This window comes from Mus caroli, chromosome 18, assembly GCF_900094665.2.
Source record: "Mus caroli chromosome 18, CAROLI_EIJ_v1.1, whole genome shotgun sequence".
NCBI classification, from domain to species: Eukaryota; Metazoa; Chordata; class Mammalia; order Rodentia; family Muridae; genus Mus; species Mus caroli.
In genome coordinates this window covers 59,444,473-59,464,620 of record NC_034587.1, presented here as the reverse complement: position 1 = coordinate 59,464,620, position 20,148 = coordinate 59,444,473, and the positions used below count along the sequence as shown (strand labels likewise).

The 20,148-nt window shown below is 40.7% G+C and overlaps 2 protein-coding genes across 3 annotated transcripts in view; one reads left to right on the top strand and one right to left on the bottom strand.

The window, feature by feature from the left end:
* The window catches only part of Spink13 (serine peptidase inhibitor, Kazal type 13 (putative)), a 128,337-nt gene that overhangs the window by 64,030 nt on the left and 44,159 nt on the right, over positions 1-20,148 (top strand). The gene's annotated exons all lie outside the window — the stretch shown is intronic.
* The window catches only part of LOC110284943 (serine protease inhibitor Kazal-type 10), a 113,492-nt gene continuing 109,317 nt past the window's right edge, over positions 15,974-20,148 (bottom strand). The window contains exons 6-9 of one of the 2 annotated variants that reach the window (XM_021150954.1): positions 19,337-19,413; positions 18,414-18,451; positions 17,353-17,468; positions 15,974-16,417 (exon numbers count right to left, since the gene is read on the bottom strand). In XM_021150954.1, coding sequence (XP_021006613.1) covers positions 16,372-16,417; positions 17,353-17,468; positions 18,414-18,451; positions 19,337-19,413 — 277 coding nt within the window. In that variant the 3' untranslated portion in view covers positions 15,974-16,371. The remainder of the gene's footprint in view (positions 16,418-17,352; positions 17,469-18,413; positions 18,452-19,336; positions 19,414-20,148) is intronic. The other variant, XM_021150955.1, reaches the window with a different exon arrangement.

Sequence of the window (20,148 nt, the reverse complement as noted above, 5' to 3'; positions counted from 1 at the left end):
CTCTCTCTCTCTCTCTCTCTCTCTCTCTCTCTCTCTCTCTCTCTCACACACCACAAGGGTCTCACCACGTAGCCCTTGGATGGTGTGGAAACTGTAACATAAACAAGGGAAGGTCCTAAGTCACAGAGATCTGACCTGAGCTGAATTCTGAGAGTAAAGGTGTAAGCCACTATGCCCATTGCCTATGCTAAGATTTGGAACACAAAGCACACATAATTCATTTACTTACTTCAACTACAGCTTTACACTGTATGCATTGGTGATGTTGATTCCAACCAAAGACACAGGTCAGTCTCCATTGTCCTGGCAGTTCAGATTGGGGCAGTCACTTTATGAGCATCTAAAATAATGTTGGAAAAAATGAAAATCCATAAAATATAAAAAAAATTTCTTTTATGCAGTTCAAATACAAAAGTCATGGTAGTGCCTTGCTATGCTAACGTTTAGTTTTGAAGTTACAAGGAATGTCAGTGCACATTTTTTTAGACAGCACAATGAGTTACACAAAAAGCCATTGCAGTGCTCAGACTTGTATATCCAGGACAGCTATCCCCTTGTCAATTTGACACATAAACATATAACTGTTAAACTAAAACCATTCATTTCTTTTTGTCCCCAATATGTTATATTAATAAATATCACAATATAAAACATATTATAGATCTTAAAATCCTTCAGTTTTTACAAATTCAAACACTTCAAAGGTTTCATCTCTTTAAAATGTCTAATGTCTCTTTAAATATCCAAATCTTGCTAAAAATTTAAAAATCTCTTTATGGGATTAAATACTTTTAACTGTAGGTACGTATACAAATCAGAGTAAGTTGAGTTCTTTATTATTTCAAGAGGGAAGAAAACCAGGACACATTTACAATCTAATCAAAACAAAACCAAGTTCCAATAATCAAAAGCTGTGTCAGACTTCTGAGACTCATCCATCTTCTAGGATCCTCCAAAGGGTTTGGGCCACTTCTCTAGCTCCTCCCTCTGCAGCACACAAGGATCATCTCGTAGGCTCAGACTGGTTCCATTTCACAGCTGCTGCTGTTCTAGGAAGTTGTCACATGATATTGGTATCTCCAATTTTCAACATAACTAAAAAAATTTTTCTAAACCTCTGTTGTCGTTTGAATAAGAATGGTTCCTGTAGGCTTATATGTTGGAAAGCTTGGTCTCCAGTTGGTGAAACTATTTAGGAAGAATTTGGGGGTATAGCATGTTAAAGGTGGTGTGCCACTAGAGGTGAGTTTTGAGATTTCAAAATACCTCCTGCACAATTGTGTTAGCTCTTTCTATCTCATACTTATGGATCAAGAGGTGAGCTCTCAGCTACTGCTCCAGGACGATGTCTGCCTGCCTGCTGCCATGCTCCCCAATATGATATGAGGGTTATAGGCTGTAACCCACTGTTAATATGAACTCCAAATTAACTGCTTTTGCCTATATGTTTCCAAGATCATGATGCTTTGTCACAGTGCACATGCCTGAAAACTAGGGCATCCTGAAGCAGGGGAGGAGTGGAAACATATATGACAGTCTAACTATATCATTCCATACAGTTATCTCTAGAATCTAGAACCAACCTGCAGTTTCATATGCTATTATAAGCAACCTGTCCCCATTTACAAGGATAAGGACAGAAAAGGGTTTAGCATTCAAAAGTCACTGATCCCTGAAGAAAACTTCTACTTAATTTGCTAGTAGTAGTTGTTGCTACTTTGAGTTTTACTCAATTTGCTCCAGAGAATTAACAGAACAAAATACAGTGACCTGTTGACAGCCTGGCTGTGAAGTCAACACTTTCTGAGAGCACTCTCTCTTCTTCTGATCCTACTAAAATCACCAGTTCCACCAAATCCTCCTGGAAAGTGTTTGCCCATACCATGTACCTCAGCTTCTCAGGAAGGCCAGAGATTGTGATGAAGATAATTCATCATCCTGTAAAGTTTGTAAGAGTTGGGCAAGCCCCCCCTGAACATATGATGATAGTCTGTCTGTATATTGTGATAGGCTATATGTACCCAGGGATGATAGGAAAGGCACAAAAAATTGTTGAAATATTGTAATGTGGTTCATTTACAGATTTCTTTGAATGTGAAATATTCATAAGCAGAATACTATTTGTTTGAAATATACTGGGAGAAGTTGGCCAGATGGTGCAGTGGTCCTGGTGATTTGAATAAAAATGGCCTTCAGTAGCTCACAGATTTGAATGCTTGGTCACCATCTAGTGGAACTATTTGAAAGGATTAGGAGGTGTGGCTCTGTTGGAAGAAGTGTGTCACTTGGGGTGGGTTTTGAGGTCTCAAAAATCACATGCCAAGCACAGAGTGTCTCTCTTCCTGTTGCTTGTGGATATGGATGTAGAATGTTCAGCTACTTCTCTGGCACCATGTCTGTCTATATGCCACCATGCTCTCCACACTGATGGCAATGGACTAAACCTCTGAAACTGTAAGCAAGCCCCTATTAAATGCTTTCTTTTGTGAACCTTGTCTTGGTCATGGTGTCTTTTCACATCAATAGAACACTATCCAAGAAGTTAGTTCCGGATTGTGCAGTATTTCTGTGATAGGCTTGATCATGCAGCTTATTGGTGGAATATGGACTTTTGGACTTTTAGAAAAGAAATTGAACACTTTAAGCAAAACCTAATGAGCAGTACTAGTAGGAATGTGGAAGACAGCAATTCTGAGAACAACGTAGAGTACAATGGCTCAGTACAGTTCAAGAAGTTTCAGAGGAGAAAAATAATAGTAAGTGGTCTAAAAACTGTTTTTGTGATATTTTAGCAAAAATGGGACTGCTGTCTGCCTTTGTCAGAAAACAAACAAATAAGCAAACAAACAAACAAAAACAAAACAAACAAAACAAAAACTGCCTTAGGCTTAATTGAAGAGTTTTGGATTAAGAGCATTGGCAGAGGAGATTTCAAGAAAGGCTAGTATTAACCATGTTGAGTGGTTACTAGTCGCCAATCTTAAGCAGATCTGTAATGAAAAGGAGCAAGTTATGCAAGGAAAAACAGAAAATATATAATTTGAAGAGAAAAGGAGTACCAAGAAGTGTAATGGAGCTACTTCCTGTGCTCTAGGAGATAAAAAGTTTAAAGAAATGCCTAAGGCTAAATGGTGCCTAATGCTAAAAAGGAAGTGAGGACTTCAGGGCAAGACCTTATCTAACTAAGCTTCCAACTTGTGAAAAGGAATTAAAGAAAATCTTAAGCAGTGAAGATGATGAGAAGCAAAAAGCTGATGAAAATGTACTTGAACAAAGGGGCTGAGTTCCAGCCCTAGCAAGCAGCAGAACGTGGCAGGAAGCTTCAGCCATGTGCTTCTGGTTTTAGAGTCAAGGGCACAACAAAGGTGATGTGCAATCTCCCCCTGCAGCTTAGGAAAGCTGCTAAGGTCATGAGTGAGATCTGGTGTGACCCTGTATTGAGGCCAAAGAGGCACTGTATGTATCTCTGAAGGTGAAGCCTGGCTTGTGTTGGAAATCCTAAGATGTTGGAGATGCCAGAATTGTAGAATACCTGCCTAGGAGAGCTGAGGGCTGGTTGTGGAACTAGCTCAAGAGAGAGAAGTGTGTTTCAATCAACAAAGCTGATAGGAGTTGGAGATCTGAGGCTCCTCTAAGAGGCTTGGCTGATCTCTTCCTCTTCTAGACAGCTAAGCTTGCTTGAGCATGGTTCTCAGCACTTCTTACTGGTTATATTCTCTTGAGGAGAAAGAGAGCTAATATACTGGTCTGTTTCAGTAACTTCCTGAAGCTACTGAGTGGTTCACTTCCTGAACTCAGCTGAGCAGAAGGATGAAATGTGTGGATCTTGCCTTAAAAAATCCAAGGTCTTGGGGCTAGAGAGATGTCTCAGTGGTTATGGTAACTGGCTGTTTTTCCAAAAGACCTGGATTTGATCCCCAAGACCCACATGGTGGCTCACAATCACCAGGATCTCCAGATTCTGCTACCTTCTTCTGGCCTCTGATAGCTCCAGGCACACACACACACACACACACACACACACACACACACATACACACGATGTGCAGATATATATGCAAGTAAAATATCCATATATATAAAAATAAAATAATTAGAAGAGAAGAAAAGAAAATCCTGTGTCTTGATGAGCTTCCCTTCAAGATGTTTGGAGATGTCCCCCTGGAACAGTATGTGGTTGAGTGCTACAGCAATATAAGTGGTCCAATCAAGGAGTGCCAGATGCCCACGCAATCACAGATCCTACAAAGAACACTATCTCATTACCACCTTCCCACTGGCCATTCAGATCTCTCAGGTGGTAAGCATGGTCTATGAAGTCATCTGTTACTTTGGTGAGAGCTTGGATCAACTTGCTGCCTCCCTTGAGTGCCCCATGATCTCCCATTGGAAAAATATTATGATACCTCCATACCCAGCAACCTCTGAGCAGTACCATAATATGACATTACTGTGCCTGGCACTTGGGTATAGCCTCATGTCAGCCAGCACAATGTTGATCTGTACAGATTCTCAATAGGTATTAATGCCTTGATCACTGTGCATATAATGTCACCAAAGAGGCCAGGACTGTGACTGAGAACCACCCCTTCCCTCACTGAAGGAACTGAAGATCTACAGGACTGAGTGATATACAATGACAGCTCTGTGGATGGTTTCAATTACAGGGATAAGCAAGACCAGTGTTCAAGGCTGTGGTACTGTCTGCTAAATCATGGCTTGTGGCATGAGGATCAGGAAAAGGCCAGGTTGAAATGGTTGTACAAGAAGGTAATGGGGGCCTGAGTGGAACCTAAAGAGCAACTCCAACTTGCTTTTCTTTGGTGTATCCCAAGAGGCACCCACCTAGCTCTTCAAGTAACAGGAGCTTGTGGCTTGGCACCTGAAGACTTACAGGGAGAACTAACCTCAGGAGCACTTTGCTAAATGAAGCCTCAACTATCCAGAGACGTAGTCCTACTTTGAGCAGCGTTGGAAGGAAGGATAATGCCCTCTGTTGTATGGCATGTTCCTCTAAACTGTAACATTCCTTCCAAATTCAAACATTTGCTCGGGAAGGGAAAGGGTCGGCTAATGTTCTATTACTGTGAAAAGACACCATGACAACTCTTACAAAGGAAAGCATTTAGTGGGGCTGATTTATAGTTTCAGAGGCTTACTACATTGTAATCATGGTGAGGAGCACAGTAACATGCAGACAGACATGGTGCTGGAGAAGTAGCTGAATATTCTACATCCATATCCACAGGCAGCAGGAAGAAAGAAATTCTGGACCTGGCATGGGCTTTTGAGACTTCAAAACCCACTTCCAGCAACATACTACCTCAAACAGGGCCACACCTCCTAATCCGTTCAGAGTTCCACCCCCTGGTGATCAAGCATTCAAATCTATGAAGCTATGTTGGCCTTTCTTATTCAAACCACCACACTGACCCCCATAGGCATATCATAATGCAAAAATACTGCATTCAGTTCAACTTCAAAATCCCTCATAGCCTATGAGTCTTAAGACTGTTTAAAATTCCAAAGTCTCTTCTGAAATTCATGCAATCTCTTAATTGTAACCCCTGTGAAATCAAAATAAAAAAGCAGACCACATATTTCCAATATACAGTGGTACAAGATACATATTACCATTCCAAAAGGGACAAAAAGAAGCATAATGAAGAGATACTGCGCCAAAGTAAGACTGAAAACCATCAGGGAAAATTCCATATTTTGCATCTCCATGTCTGAAGTCAAAGGACCGCCTTAAAGACACTCTCCAAGTTGTGCAGTGAGCACCATGTGTCCAGTGTTCATGAGTTGTCACCCATGCTTACTGTGAACTCTGTCATGGACCCTGGGAACTGGGATTTTGTCACTCTGTGTTGAGAGCTGACACTTTTGATGCTTGTGAGGATTGCCAGAGTTTCTTCCTGCAGATCCCATATTCCCTGCCAGGTCTCATCACACCCAGAGCTTCAGTCCACTACAACAAGAGGGTAGGCTATGCCCAGCCTCTGACTGGTCCCCACCAAAGTAAGAAATATTAAGGCAATCAATGGCTCATTCAAAGAAGTGTCTGGGTATAGCTGATGTCAGAGAGATGACAAATACACAGTTCTGGCCAAATAGACCAATGGGGGCTTGAACTGAGCTGCCTTTGAATACATATCTCAAAGAAGGGCTCTACTTTGCTCTGTGATGAGTGTTAAGGCTGAATAGGTCTGGGGCCTGGCTTCCCAAGAAGTTTACATGCCAGCTTGTTCACCAGCTCTCCATACAAAGGATCGCTGGTGTTCACCTCCACTTGCCACAAGCATCTTTCTTGATATTTCTGGTAGGTCCCAGTTGGGACACTCCCTTTATGAACATCTAGGAGGTTCTCACTGCTATTAAGGCTTCTACCTCCACAGCCCAAATCTATGCTTCATCTAGAATTTAAGTCAAGTTTGATCATTCAGTGCCCCAGGAACTCCAGGCTCCTGTAGGTCTCCAGCATCACACCCCTGTACCCATCTCAGCAGCGGCTGACTTCCACCCTTTCTGCCAGCCCTAGCCCACATTTACAACTTAAGTGACACCAACCCCATTTCCAGATTTTGGGACACCACACATCTTCCCCAGGATCTCCTCATATCAGCATGAAGAAAGGAGACAGAGGCTGCAACAATCTTGGTAGGGACAGAACATGGCAGTGATCATAAGATGTCAGACAAAGTCCAGTAAATAAACTGTCTTACTTTCTAGATGATTTATTTTTAATCATGTGAGTTTGTGAGTGTTTTACTTTTAAGTATACAAAAAATGTTTATGAACTATCCCTTTCTAAGTAGTACTTGAGTGTGTCTGAAAGGTCATTTTCAGAGTTGATTTTTCCTTAAGATATTTCTTACAGCCATCACGTTGGTTTCTACCTAAGAGAATAAATGGGTTTGAGGGTTTTTAAAAATATAATTTTAACCAATAATAAAATAGTTTACAGCTTTGCAATTGTCCATCTAGTGATCACAGTAACAAAGCACACACATCTGAAGAAACAAGGATGCTGATAAGCCAAGGTTACCTCTGCTTCAGACTTCATCCTTCTCCAATTACATTTAACAAACAAATCCATACAAAGACTTCCTTAGGTCTAAGCTTAAAACTGCCTTGAACTCATTCTGCTTTTAATCAGTTATTCAATACATTAAAAAAAATAATGCAAGGACAAAATCAGATTATGGCTAGGCTAGATGGGCAAGATTGCTGGGTACAAATTTTGCCATAACAAAGTACTCTATACACTAATGGCAATATTGATTACGGGACTATAGAAATAGCCACTAAAAATAATGGTTTTCACTTTGAGTACATTATAACTTAATCAGATTAATGGAATAGTTATTGAGCACAATTAAAAGAGACTGCAACAACCTCAAACTCTGCTCTGATCTGGTTGACACAGCTCTTACTGGGCCACTTCGCAGCTACTGCACGTTAGCACTTACAAACAATCTCAACCTAAGTAAGAAGAATGAAATTCGATTCCTTTGTTTTTATAACAGACAGATATAAATCAAGCTGCCACTGGTCCATATGTTATCATATCTAACAGCATAGTGAGATGCCTGGAAATATTTTAAAGTTAATCTCAACTAAGTGTGACTTGGAGGACAAAGGCATCTGTGGGATTAGTAACATTTCAGTGAAAGACAGTGTCTGTCAGTGTAGAGTTTGAGTTACACAGAACCCAAGTTCCTATTAGTTTTTCTTTTAGACAGTGGAGGAGATATAGAAGTCAGAGAAAAAAAAGACAATTAGCATGCCCCATATTAAACAAAATGAACAGAAATTGTACGTTTTCTCCTGCAAGATACCACCAATATAGTAATTATAAGTAATTTTGCTTCTCACTTATACTTGCTACATTTTCTACCCAAGATGCACACCCTTGTAGTGAACAAGGAAAGGTGCCCTCTACACCCCAAGCATATTCTTCACACCGGTGAGCTGTCTCACTTGAAAAACAAGGGGCCAAATGTCTTCTATCCTAATATAATTTTGGTTTTATTTGCTTTTTCTCTGAAGAAATAAATGACAAAATCGTTAACATCAGAGGGTGGGAAACAGACTAGGAAAGTAAAGCCACCATCATAGTCCTAATAGCTTTCCCAAGAAACCATGTCTACCTTCATGAATGTGGATGCTTGGTTTACATGGAGAAAAATTAATAGCCTTCTGTTAACATACCATAACCTGCAACAGAGCAAGATAAATACAATTACTCCAACACAGGGTGTTTTTAGGTATGTATTATAATAATATACAATATAATAAAATATTATATACGGTGCTATCTGCCTCTATGATTTTCAGAGTCCTTAGTCATTTAAGCCAAGATCCAACACTCCTAGTCGCATCTTCCACAAGAGCACTTTAAAATTTGCACAAGTTCCTTCCAGTTCACAATGTTTTCCAAGTTCTTGGGTCTAAAAATCGCTTCATTGACTCAACCAGATGTTTTGGGTCATTACTGATCGGAGTCTCAAAAATGTCAGGTGTAGCTCAGGAGTCAGAATCAGACAGACAGAAAGTAACTATGCACTCAGTCAGGAGAGCTCATGGTGACACCAAATAAGTGTGGTGAGTCCTATTCTAGACATCTGGTGCCATCCGCAAATCGATAGTTGAGAATTTACTATATTTTAAAAGACTTCCACTTTAAGAAAATTGTATTTTGCTCCTTTTCTTTACACTGAAACGTTGTCCTTTTAAGTTTAAAGATAACAAAATGTTCAGATTATTAAATTTCATCTAGATGGTATCATTTTTATTCTCTCAGTCTTCTATGCATGCATCTAAGTGGAAGGCATAGCTTTCCTGTCCAAGGTGCTGAGACAAGTGTTGTTTTACATTACCAGAAACCAGTCAACTGACTAGCCTGCACCTAAAGAGAAGGGTCTCCTTAGCTTAAAGGGCTAAATAATGAATAAGACTATAAATATTAAAGCCAAAAGATTAAAATTCTAGAAAGAACTAATACCAATTAAAATTATATGTATTTCTTCATAAATACCTGCCTACTTAGGAGGTGAAAATATACTTTCAGGAAGTGTAACTGTGGCCATTCAGATATAAAAATAATTAACTAAGAATCAAGGTACAGAAGAGCACCCAAGCCCATCAATTCCAGAGCATGTCACCTTACCATAGATTGATCAAAGTACATTGTTTTATAATGAAGAATGAAGAAACACACCAAGTCTGGAAACATCGGAGTTTTAGTATTCTTTTTATCCAAAGACGAATGATTAATTGTTTAAATAATGACAGTTTAATCACAGATCCAGTAATGTTGGTAACGAAGAAACAGCCATATTTTGTACATGGAATAAAGGTAGTTATATAAAGTTGTAGAAAAAGGGTTATTGGGTAAAGTTTTTATTGTTTTTTGGTTTTTTTGTTTGTTTGTTTTTAGAAACAGGCTCTCACTATGTAGCCATGGCTCTCCTGGAACTCACTCTGTAGACCAGGCTGGACTTGAACTCACAGAGATCTATCTCTGCCCCCTGAAAGCCTCAGTTAAATATGTGCTCTACTGCACCCATCAAGTAAAGTTTGAATAACTTTCCATAACATTAGTTCAAGAAATATTGTACTTGAACTATAATAAAATAGGCCTGAACTTTTATTTAACTCAATATAGAAGAAGATAACTTTACTTAACCATCTGAGCTTCCACAACAAAAACTTTGCCCACGGATACTACTGAGATGGAACATTTCTCCCCCAGGGATTCCCAGATGCTCTTTCAAAGCAATTTTAGGTTTAAAACATTTCGAGCACACATTCATGCATGCGTGGGGCGGCGGCGGGGTGGGGCATGGAAATAGAGGGAGGGTAAGAGAGAGACAGAGACACAGAGAGATTTATATAAGTTCTTTAAACACCAATGTGTATACTAAATACAGATTTCAAAGCCCTTCCTACAATGGGGGCGTTACTGCTTAACCATTACTGCGGCAAGTCCCCACCATCAATCCCTACAATACTTACATTCAGAGTTTTCCACATCCATAAAGTTCTATGAACATAGAGTAAAAATAGACAGTGTGACCTATAAAGAGAGGGTATCAAGATGCAAGTGTTTCTGACTTTCATGCTTTTTTTTTTTTTTTTTTTTTCTGCCATTTGGACTTAGTTTAGTTAGGAGACTGACTATAAATCAAAGATATGCCGGCAGATGGCGCTGTTCTACAAGCGCCACCATTTGCTCCTGTGCCCTTACAGAGGTTATACCAAGTCTCGTGAAAAACTCCTTTGAGTGTACTCTAGATTTCAACATAGGAAGCAGCTACAGTAAAATTATAGATAGATAGGTAGATAGATAGGTAGATAGATAGATAGATAGATAGATAGATAGATAGATAGATAGACAGACAGACAGATAGGCAGATAGACAGATAGACAGACAGATAGACAGATAGACAGATAGACAGACAGACTTCTCTTTTAAAATCCTTTTTGGTTTGTTTTAATTTTAGTTTATACAGAAAACATTACAAGGGAAAAATTTGCAATTCTCATGCTAAATTGTGTAGCTTTCTAATCTACAAATATAATCTACATAAGTGTAGCATAATGATTTCCCAATACTTCTATTATATCTGCAATTTATAAAAAGAAACCAGTCCTTCTAATAAGTGTAAGGCCATGAATCTTGCATTTACAAAGGATGTTTTATTGTTCTGCACAGTGTTTGACAATGTAGTCTAAGCTCTTCCCAAATTTACATTGTCTTCAGTCTTCAGAGGGCTGGGCTTATAGATGTGTGCCGTCATGCTTGACTTTAAAAGTACACAAAGTGTGTTCAAGGCTATTTCTGACTTTCTCTTCTATTAGATTCAATGTATCTGGTTTTATGTTGACGTCTTGGATCCACGAGGACTTGAGTTTTGTGCAGTGTCATAGACACAGATCAACTTGCATTCTTTTATATGCAAACATCCAGTTAGACCAGCACTGTTTATGGAAGATGCTGTCTTTTTCTACTGTATGGTTTTGGCTTCTTTGTCAAAAAGTCAAGTGGCTGTAGGTGTGTAGGTTTATATCTGGGTCTTCAATTCGATTTCATTGATCAACCTGTCTGTTTCTATTTATTACTATTTATTACTGTTTCTTACTGTTGCTCTATAGTACAGCTTGAGGCCAAGGATGGTGAACCCTTCAAAAGTTCTTTTATTGTACAGGATTGTTTTAGCTAGCCTGGGTTTTGTTTGTTTGTTTTTCATATGAAGTTGAGAATTGTTCTTTCAAGTTCTGTAAAGAATTATATTGGAATTTTGATGGGCAGGTTTGTTTTTCCTGTCTATTATTGAAAAGTGTGTGTGTGTGGGGGGGGGAGCTAAAGTGTCCAGTCTTAGTGGAACAGAAACAAAGACAGACCACAGGCATAAGACAAAGAGTCCCAAGAACAGAAGTGTCCTGTGGCAGAGGAAGCAGGGTTAGAGACTTAGGAAAAGGAGGGCATTAGGACCTAGCAGAGCTTCCGTCGCCAGTTTCCATCCCAGGTAGCAGAGTAAGGGACTCTCCTACAGAAAACCTGTCCAAGCATCCCATGACCACCCTGAGATGGGTCCCCATTCCAACCATCTCCTGGGACTGATGGAATGCCTGATGTCTCAGAGAGTTTACGGAGGGGAAGACACTACTGGGTTACTGCGCAAGCTGCAACTCCTGCTCTGGTGGCTGCCGCAGAGCCACTGAGCACCCTGTATCTCATGATATCCTGGCTGGGACCTTGTCTTACGGGTTGGGGCTTGCAAGAGACTGTAAACCCCCACTAGTAGCAGACTGAATGATCCCCTTTCCCCTTTTAAAGGCGAAACCGTAACCGTTCCCTTGTTCTAAGTAGGATTCAAAACTTCTTTCTTCATGAGAAAGATTTCAGGTCTTAATTGGATCTCTAGTGCCAAAGAAAAGGAAATCAAGGGGCCAAGTTGAAGCCTAGGGGCACAGACGGAGCAGACTTCAGGGGTGATCCCTGTATAACTCAGCCATTTTGCTGGTCTCGTAGCCTCTCGGCCAGGGCTGCCTCCTGGTAGGCTACAGCTCTTCTTGTTCCTTGTCCTGCTCGTCCTTCTCTTGGTCCAGTTTAGTCAGCTGGCCATGTTCAGCCTGGCCTCTTCCCTTTCTTATAGGTACAATGAAAATTGTCTCTACTTTAGGAATAGTATATCCTCCTCTTTTTAGTTCATTTTTCATTCAGAAGAATAATTGGAATATATTGTACAAAAATGTATATTCAATAAGAAAGAAGAAAGGACAAAGAAGTAAAGGGGTTGTGGAATTTTGCTCCGCACTTAAGGATAAGCAGTGAGGCCCAGCGTGTGGCAGAGAGCCTCCCCCATGGAGGCTGGGGAGGTGAAGTCCGGATTGTGTTGGAGACCCCAAGATGGTTTAAAAGACGCCAGAGTCATGTGACACTTGCCCCTTTCCTCTGTTTTGCAAAAGTAGTATTTATCCTGGACCGTTGTTTGTTGCTGCACTTTGATTTTTACAGGGAATAACAGTCCAAGAGAATTCTATGAGTTCCACAATAGACTGAACTTTAAACATTGTTGAGACTGTGAGAGACTATGGGGACTTTGGAAGTTGGACTAAATTCATTTTGTAATATGATATGGCTACAAGTCTATGGGCACCAGAGAGTGGAATATGGTAATTTGAATAAGAATTGCCCTTGTGGGCTCATGTATTTGAATTTTCAGTTTCCAGATGGTGGACAATTTAGGAAGGATTAGGAGGTGTGTTCTTGTTGGAGGCAGCATGTCACCGGGGTGCGCTTGACATTGAAAAAGCCCATGTTCCCTCACCATGCCTACCTTTGCCTGCTTCTTTTGAAACCTCATGGAACAAAGGATAAACTTTCTTCTGTTTAAGCTGGTTAAGTTGGACTTTTATGTTCCTACAGCTATAATTTTATTAATATATCGTGCATAACACTAACAACCATTTTAACATGTTCATATGATAATCTTTACCCATAGAGTAAGACTGTTTCTACATTATCACAAACCTTAAAAGTACAATGGCTCTTGGGATGAATTGAGACTGTCACTATCATACAATATGCAAATTTTAAACAAAAAAAAGTGTTTCATTGATGGGTTTCAATGCAAATGTATTAGTTTCTTCTTTTATTGTCCTACTAGTCAGGATTCTCTAGAGGGACAGAACTGATAGAATGAATATGTAATATCGATACAGATGTAGAGGTATAGATATATTCAGACAGACAGATAGGAATTATTAAAGTGACTCATAGGCTGTGGTCTGGATGGTCTATCAGTGGCTGTTTCCTGACTAATAGTCTGAGAATCCAGTAGTTGTTCAACACACAAGCCCAGAAGTCTCATTGGGTCTTCAGTATATGTTGAAATTTCAAAGAAGTAGACCCTAACACCAGAGAAGCAATGCCTAGCCACAGCTCTGTGAACCTGTCAGGTTTCTCTGGTTCAGAGCTGAGACTAACTTCTCAGAAATCCTTAAAGAATGTTGACCCAATCAATGCCTTCTTAGGCAATGTTATCTCCCACTAGTCTTCTAAGAAAAGGAGCTTCCCCCACCCTCACACTCCTTTAGATGCAGGCAATGTGTCTTTCTGGCCCTACAACCTTTGACCCTTGATCTGAGACATGCATCCTTTTAGCATCTGGGTCAGGTTTCTCAGTGTAATTGAACCCCAGCATGAGCCAGGGGTCTGTGTTCACAAGTTTTTAGTAGGGATATCAAACTGCATTAATATCACTAAACATTTTAACTTGCTTAAAGAACTCTTGCACGTTCTTAGTTCTTAACTTACTTGTTAGTGATCCCTTTCTTTTTGATTCAAACCACTGAAGCAAAAATAAAGAAGGAATATTGAAATCACTAAAGAGATTATGTATCCTAGGATAAAAGAGTAAAAGTCTATCGGCTTTGGTGTAAATTTATGTAGTTTCTGGCTTCATAAGAAGCCAGAGTGCAGGAGCTAACTGCAGGGAGTCATCAATTTCAGGCAATGGGACTGGGCTGCCATCAAGGACTGTCTGAAAGAATTCTTTGGCTCTCCACTCCACAGGTATTAGAACTAGAAGGAGAGGCCCGACGGGTCAGGGAAGGAGGTGTTTTCTTGCTAGCCTTTCATAGAGAGAAGAAACAAAAACATTAGCCTAGAGTTCACCCATCACCACCTCCTTTCCCCACACTCCAAGATATTGGAGCAGCCCTGGAAATTCACCAGGGCACTCTCCAAACACCTTGGTTGCTTCTCTTGACAAAGACTGACCATGTATCCATCCCAGAATGGGTTCCAAACTGATTATATCATGGCAGGGTTGCCTAGGAACAGAGTCTTTTACTTTACTGATTTACAGAATAAAAAGGGCAGGAAAAGAAATGTCTCAGCACCTAGGCAGATTTTAATGAAAGCATAAATATGGATGTACAACACGGCACATAAAAATACAAATTCTACCAGGTAGAGAGGGACCTAAAATGGTGCCCTAGTGTTTTTTAAAAAGCCAATGTTTGTCTGGTGATGCAGTGGGCTCTCTAATTCCTCAGAACTGGCTTGTTTGGGTTGTCATGGGGTGTGTGAGGGAGCTTGGGTCCCCAGACAAAGAAAGGGAAGCTGATTGGCTCTTACAGCAGAAGCTACCCCCAAGAAAGGCCTACCAAGTTCCTCCCAGGGGGAGATAAGGCTCAGCAAGTCTTTGCCTTGAAAAGAGGAAGAGAATCAGGAAGATGGCCATCTTAAATGTTTAAGAGAATAGTCCATGATGCTACACAGAGCTTTTCTTTCCTGCCTGTTTGTCTATCAGGAATCTATTCAGCTCCTAGGCTCTCACTATAACTAACCAAGAGGGTACTTACTAGAATTCAAGTTTCCAGGTATCTCATTAGCCATTCAGGTTTAAGTATAAAGGAAGTTCTTGATCTGTGCTTGCAATGAATACTCACATCATGTTTTATTTGTTCATCTGTGAAAAATGCTTCCTGAATGTGTGAACGATATTTCCTGGAAAGGAGCTGTCTCTACAATACTGATTAACTGACTACAGCAGTGTGTGGAGAGACTGAACTGCTATATGTCCAGGGGCTAATTACCTTATATCAGGCTAGCTTTAGTCTCCAGAATATCCATCCATTTCTTGCCCACCTCTGTTCCAGAAGTAGCATCCTGTGACTAATGGGCAGAAGCCTTCTTAAGTCTGTTAACATAACCAACTACTAGCCTCCACCAGCACAAAAACCAAGAGTGTCACCGGTCAGAATCTGAGGCTTCCTTAATTCCTTTCTTTTGTTGTTGTGACAAAACACCATGACCCAGGCAACTTCTAAAGAGAAGCATTTAAGTTGGGGCTTTGCTTATAGTTACAGAGTAAGAGTCCATGGCCAATTATGGGGTGGGGGTGGGGAGCATGGCAGCAGGCAGACATGGTGATGGAGCAGAATTTGAGAGCTCAATCTGATACACGAGAATTAGGTAGGTAGAGACGAAAAGATGGGGGAGGGGGGGAAAGCTGGTGAGAATGGAAGGGTGTGGGCTTTTGAAATCTTAAAGTTCACCCCAAGTGACACATGTCCTCCAAGAAGGCCACAGCCCCTAATCCTTCCTCAAATGTTCTACCAACTGGGGACCAATAATTCAGACACATGAACCTATGAGGCCTTTCACACTCAAACCACAGCAAAGGCCAATGGAAAAGCTGCTCCCATCTTGCCGTAGCCGCCTCTCTGACGTACCCACCAATGTATGTTGAACTTGCCTTGATTTATGACTTCCTATGTTCTGTAAGATTATAAACTTTATAAAGCTGCATCCATGTTAGAACATAGACTCTGGGGTAACTTAAATCTGTGATCACAGTTACACAAAATGTACCCCCAAAATATCTCCTATTCCCTTCAAGGTGAGAGCTGTGGGGTTTTTTTTTGGTTTTGTTTTGGTTGTTTGGTTTTTTTTTTTTTTTTTTTTTTGCATCAACAAATTACAATTACTAAATGTGTTCATTTACCTTAACCATCTTAACCAAGTCCCTCTAAAATAAAGAATACTTAGAATAAAACTTATTTAACATTTTAGTGAATGAAACATCTATGGTTACAAACCACACTGAGTTTTATCAGACACAAAATTAAGACAGCAATTTTTTAAACACTATAATAAATTGATTGAAATAAAACCCTTCAATCACAGCTTGAAAAAATTTTTTCAATATCCTGTATTCCACTTTATGACCCACAGAAAGTTTCCCTTGCTGTCTAGGAATTTTCAGCATTGATTGAGAACAAACATTCTACTTGATTGCCAAATCCACCATGAAAAGGGATAACCACAGGACTCGGAACATTGTACAAAACTCAGCAGGGACCAAAATGCCGATAATCAAGTTTTTCTTTAGCAGCTCTGTAAAACAAAGAGAAATCAGAAGGAAAAAAAATTACAGAATTGAGCCACCGTTTCCGGTTAACACGCACTAATTTTTAAATCGCATTGCACTCCTTGCTTTATAATGAGAAGTAACTGAGATGTATTGATGCAGAGAATCTCGCTCTACCCACAAGCAACTGCAATCCACCACGTATCCACCCTCACACGGCTCCTATCTTGGGATAGTGGATCTTTCCTGGAAGCCCAGCTCAGACTCAGCTTTGGGATCCTCTCAGACCCAACAGAGAAGAGGACTAGAAATCATCCTGGTGGTCCCCTAGAAGCACTGAACATTTTGAAGATCAAGTACACAGAAATGTTTATGGAAGGAAGCATTGAAGAGAGAGAAAATTAATGTGATGTAGGGTAGGAACACAGCTGAATTAAAGTAAAAAGAATGTATGTACACACTTATTAGCATCCGTTAGGTATTTTTTACACACTCCTTATGCAATGAGAGAATGTGATCAGAATGGTAGGGCAGGGAAGGGGGAGGGGAGTGAACGTGCTCCCAGACTGCCCTGGCCCTCGGGAATATTAGGAAGCTGTCAACATGCTGAGCAGACAAAGCGGATCACCAGAGACCTAGCTCTGGTGATTCAATTGTGATGGGCCTCTGAATTCTATACTGGAGTATTCTGCTCACAAAACAGGGTCATTACTATTTAGCGTCCAAGTTTGGAATTATGTCATCTTGTTTACCACTAGGCTGCTAGCCGTTCGTAATAATTCATTTAAATTAACCGGGTGATAGATTTAGCAGGTTTTGCAAGTGTGCAATTAAAGGAAAGGCACAAGTGAGGTTCTATGGCGTTAGTAGAAACAGAGTTTACTGTTTATGTCTGGGGCATCTGGAGGGCTTTCTACCATGGCCTGCTAGGGAAAGCCAACCTTGAGTCATGAGCGCTTACATCTTCGCGTTGCAGAAAACACACTCGTTGCTGTAAGTGAGTCCATTAGTCCCACAGACTGGATTCCATTCTCTGGTACACTGGTTTGGGAATGTTCTGTACTTGTTGCAATCTGGCTGTCAGACAGAAAGAGACAATACAAGGTTTATCATATAGTGATCTGTGTGTGTGTGTGTGTGTGTGTGTGTGTGTGTGTGTGTGTGTAGGGGGTGGGAAGAAACCCAGCAGAACGGTACAATATTAAGGTTTAAATTTAAATACAGAGGTACCCAAACACAAATATGTTATACATCTATGTAATCACACTTATTTACTTTGTGTATGTGTGTATATGTGTGCTCATGTGTGTGTGTGTGTGTTCACACGAGCACATGTACATGCATGTCACAGCTTTCACGTAGGGCTCAGAAGACAACTTTCAGGAGTTCTACTCCTACAAAGACCCCGGAGATTGAACTCAGGTCATCAGGCTTGGTGGCAGGCACATTTATCCATTGAGCAATCTTTCCAGTCCAAATATATTGTATGATTGATACATTTTTTTTTAAATAAACCTGATTTTTAAAAGTCAGCTACTCACTTACCCGTTAGTCTCTGGTCCCTCTGAACCACTCATGACAGACACATAACACTCATATATGTGAGCCTTTATATAGATGTGTAAGGTTGTATACAGATGTAGATAATGAGAGTATTAGTGACTTACAGAAATAGGCAATAGTGTGTAACTGAACACAGCACAAGTTAACCGTAAGGCTAGGTACCAACCTTTATAGCAAAGCTGTACCAGGAAACTCAGGAGAAGGAAATGATGGAAGAACAGATAAAAGAGTCAGAGACACTGCATCCCCACCATTAGGTGTCCCATAAAACACCAAGCTAACAACCATAATATACACACAGAGGATCTAGTGAAGACCCCAGTGGGCTCAGTGATGGCCTCTTCAGTCTCTGCGAGCTATTAGGAGCCCTGCTTAGTTGATTCTGTGGACCCTGTTCTCTTGGTGTCTTCAACGCCTCTGACTCCTATGAAGCTGCCAAAGTAATTGGTGTTAACTTACCTGACGTCGAGCTTCTTTGGAAAATGCAAAAGTAGTTTCTGAAACCAGCAAACAGAAGAAGAGTCGAGAATGCAATCAGGGAAGCACAGCCTATCTCCAGTGTGATGTGCTCACAGTGCTTAGCAAAGGTCACCTGTGCAAACTGCTTACTCATGACCTTCCAAGTAAGGAGGTGAGGAAGGAGTAGAATAATGCATTGGCAGAGTGATGTCAAACCTGGAAATGTCCCTTGCTGTCTACTAACTTCTAAAACTCTCCTTTTAAAGATACCACAGTTTGCCTTTATATATGGAATAACATAGAGGAACAGCCTGTGGCAAAGCCACTTAGTTTGCCTTGCAGAAAAGAAATTCAGAAAAATTGACTAGCATTGAATTACTAAGACGGGGTATCTTAGGTCTAATCATCCAGTCCCTTTATTTATTCTGAAATTTGGGATTTGTCAGTGGAAGAATTGATTTCCTCTCTAAGCACAGACCTCGGCTGACAAACCACAAATGATAATGTCAAGGGAGCGCCAGAGCTGGAAGACACTGTATGTGTCTATCTCATACATTGCATTCAGCAACACTGAAGTCCTGCAAAGTGAGATGAGGGTAAGTATCTCTTACCAAAGATCCATGGGAACAACGTAAAATTCCAGAGTACTGTTTTTAAGATATACGTTTGAGTAACCGGCTTTCCGGGTACACACTGCTGTGCCCTGCTTCTCCTCCTGATGTAATTCATTTCCTATGCTCCAGTTCTCTAAGACAGAGCATGTGTAAAAGTGAGTCATTGGGGTAAGTTCTAAGAAACTTAATGCTTTCCCTGCCATCGTTTGATGTTGCTGCTCCCAGCTGAGCTCTTCATCTAGCTCTGAACTGCAATGGTTGCTTCCAACATTGTGTGCTTGGGAAGGGGCTAGCAGAAAATGTACTCACCATAGTAAAAGGGGACCACCAAGGCCAGGACGAAAGTGATTTTGATCCATAATGGAGAGGAAGACATTGTATCAAGTCTGTGGAGCAATCATTTAAGAGCTTCTATAACACATGTCCAAGTGAAACTTTCTTACAGACCAAGAAGGTACCACACCCTTTCCCCAGATTCCTAGTTAGGGTTCACGTTACCCTCCCTCTATACTTTTACAAATCTTCAGAATCAATAAGACACAGGCGACAGAGGTCCCGAATCCTCCCGGAGACTTCAAAGGCCTTCACTGTATTTATAAAGAGTTATTTATTCCCCCAGCTGGCTAAGCTAAGTAAGAGACTCGCTGCACTTCAGGAAATGCCCACATTGGAATTTCAGTTTTCCAGAAATAATTCTTTTATAAAGAAGGGACCTTGAGAAGTTGTTATAGAAACCCTAGGCTCTTGGACAGTCGCCAGGTGTCTCTGTGCCCCTCTTCTGGAACCCTGAAGACACTGGAGAGACACCAACAGCTCTAGACACTGAAAAGGTTCGGCTTGCCTTCTCTTCTCAGTCACTTCCCTTCAGCTGAAGTTCTTATTGCGTTTTCTTTGAGAACCTTGTTCAGAAACAAGATCAAAAGCCCGACACCAGTGGATCAGAGCAGAAGTCTGTGTTCCCCCTGGAGGCTGCAAAAGCTCACAAGATCCACCTTACTTGCTCTTAATGATTCTCTCAGTAGAAAGTTAGGAACAGATTGACCTGATTTACCCAGAGGTAAAGAGAACAAGTAGGCAATTGATACACACACACACACACACAGAGCAGGGAGAGGGGGAGG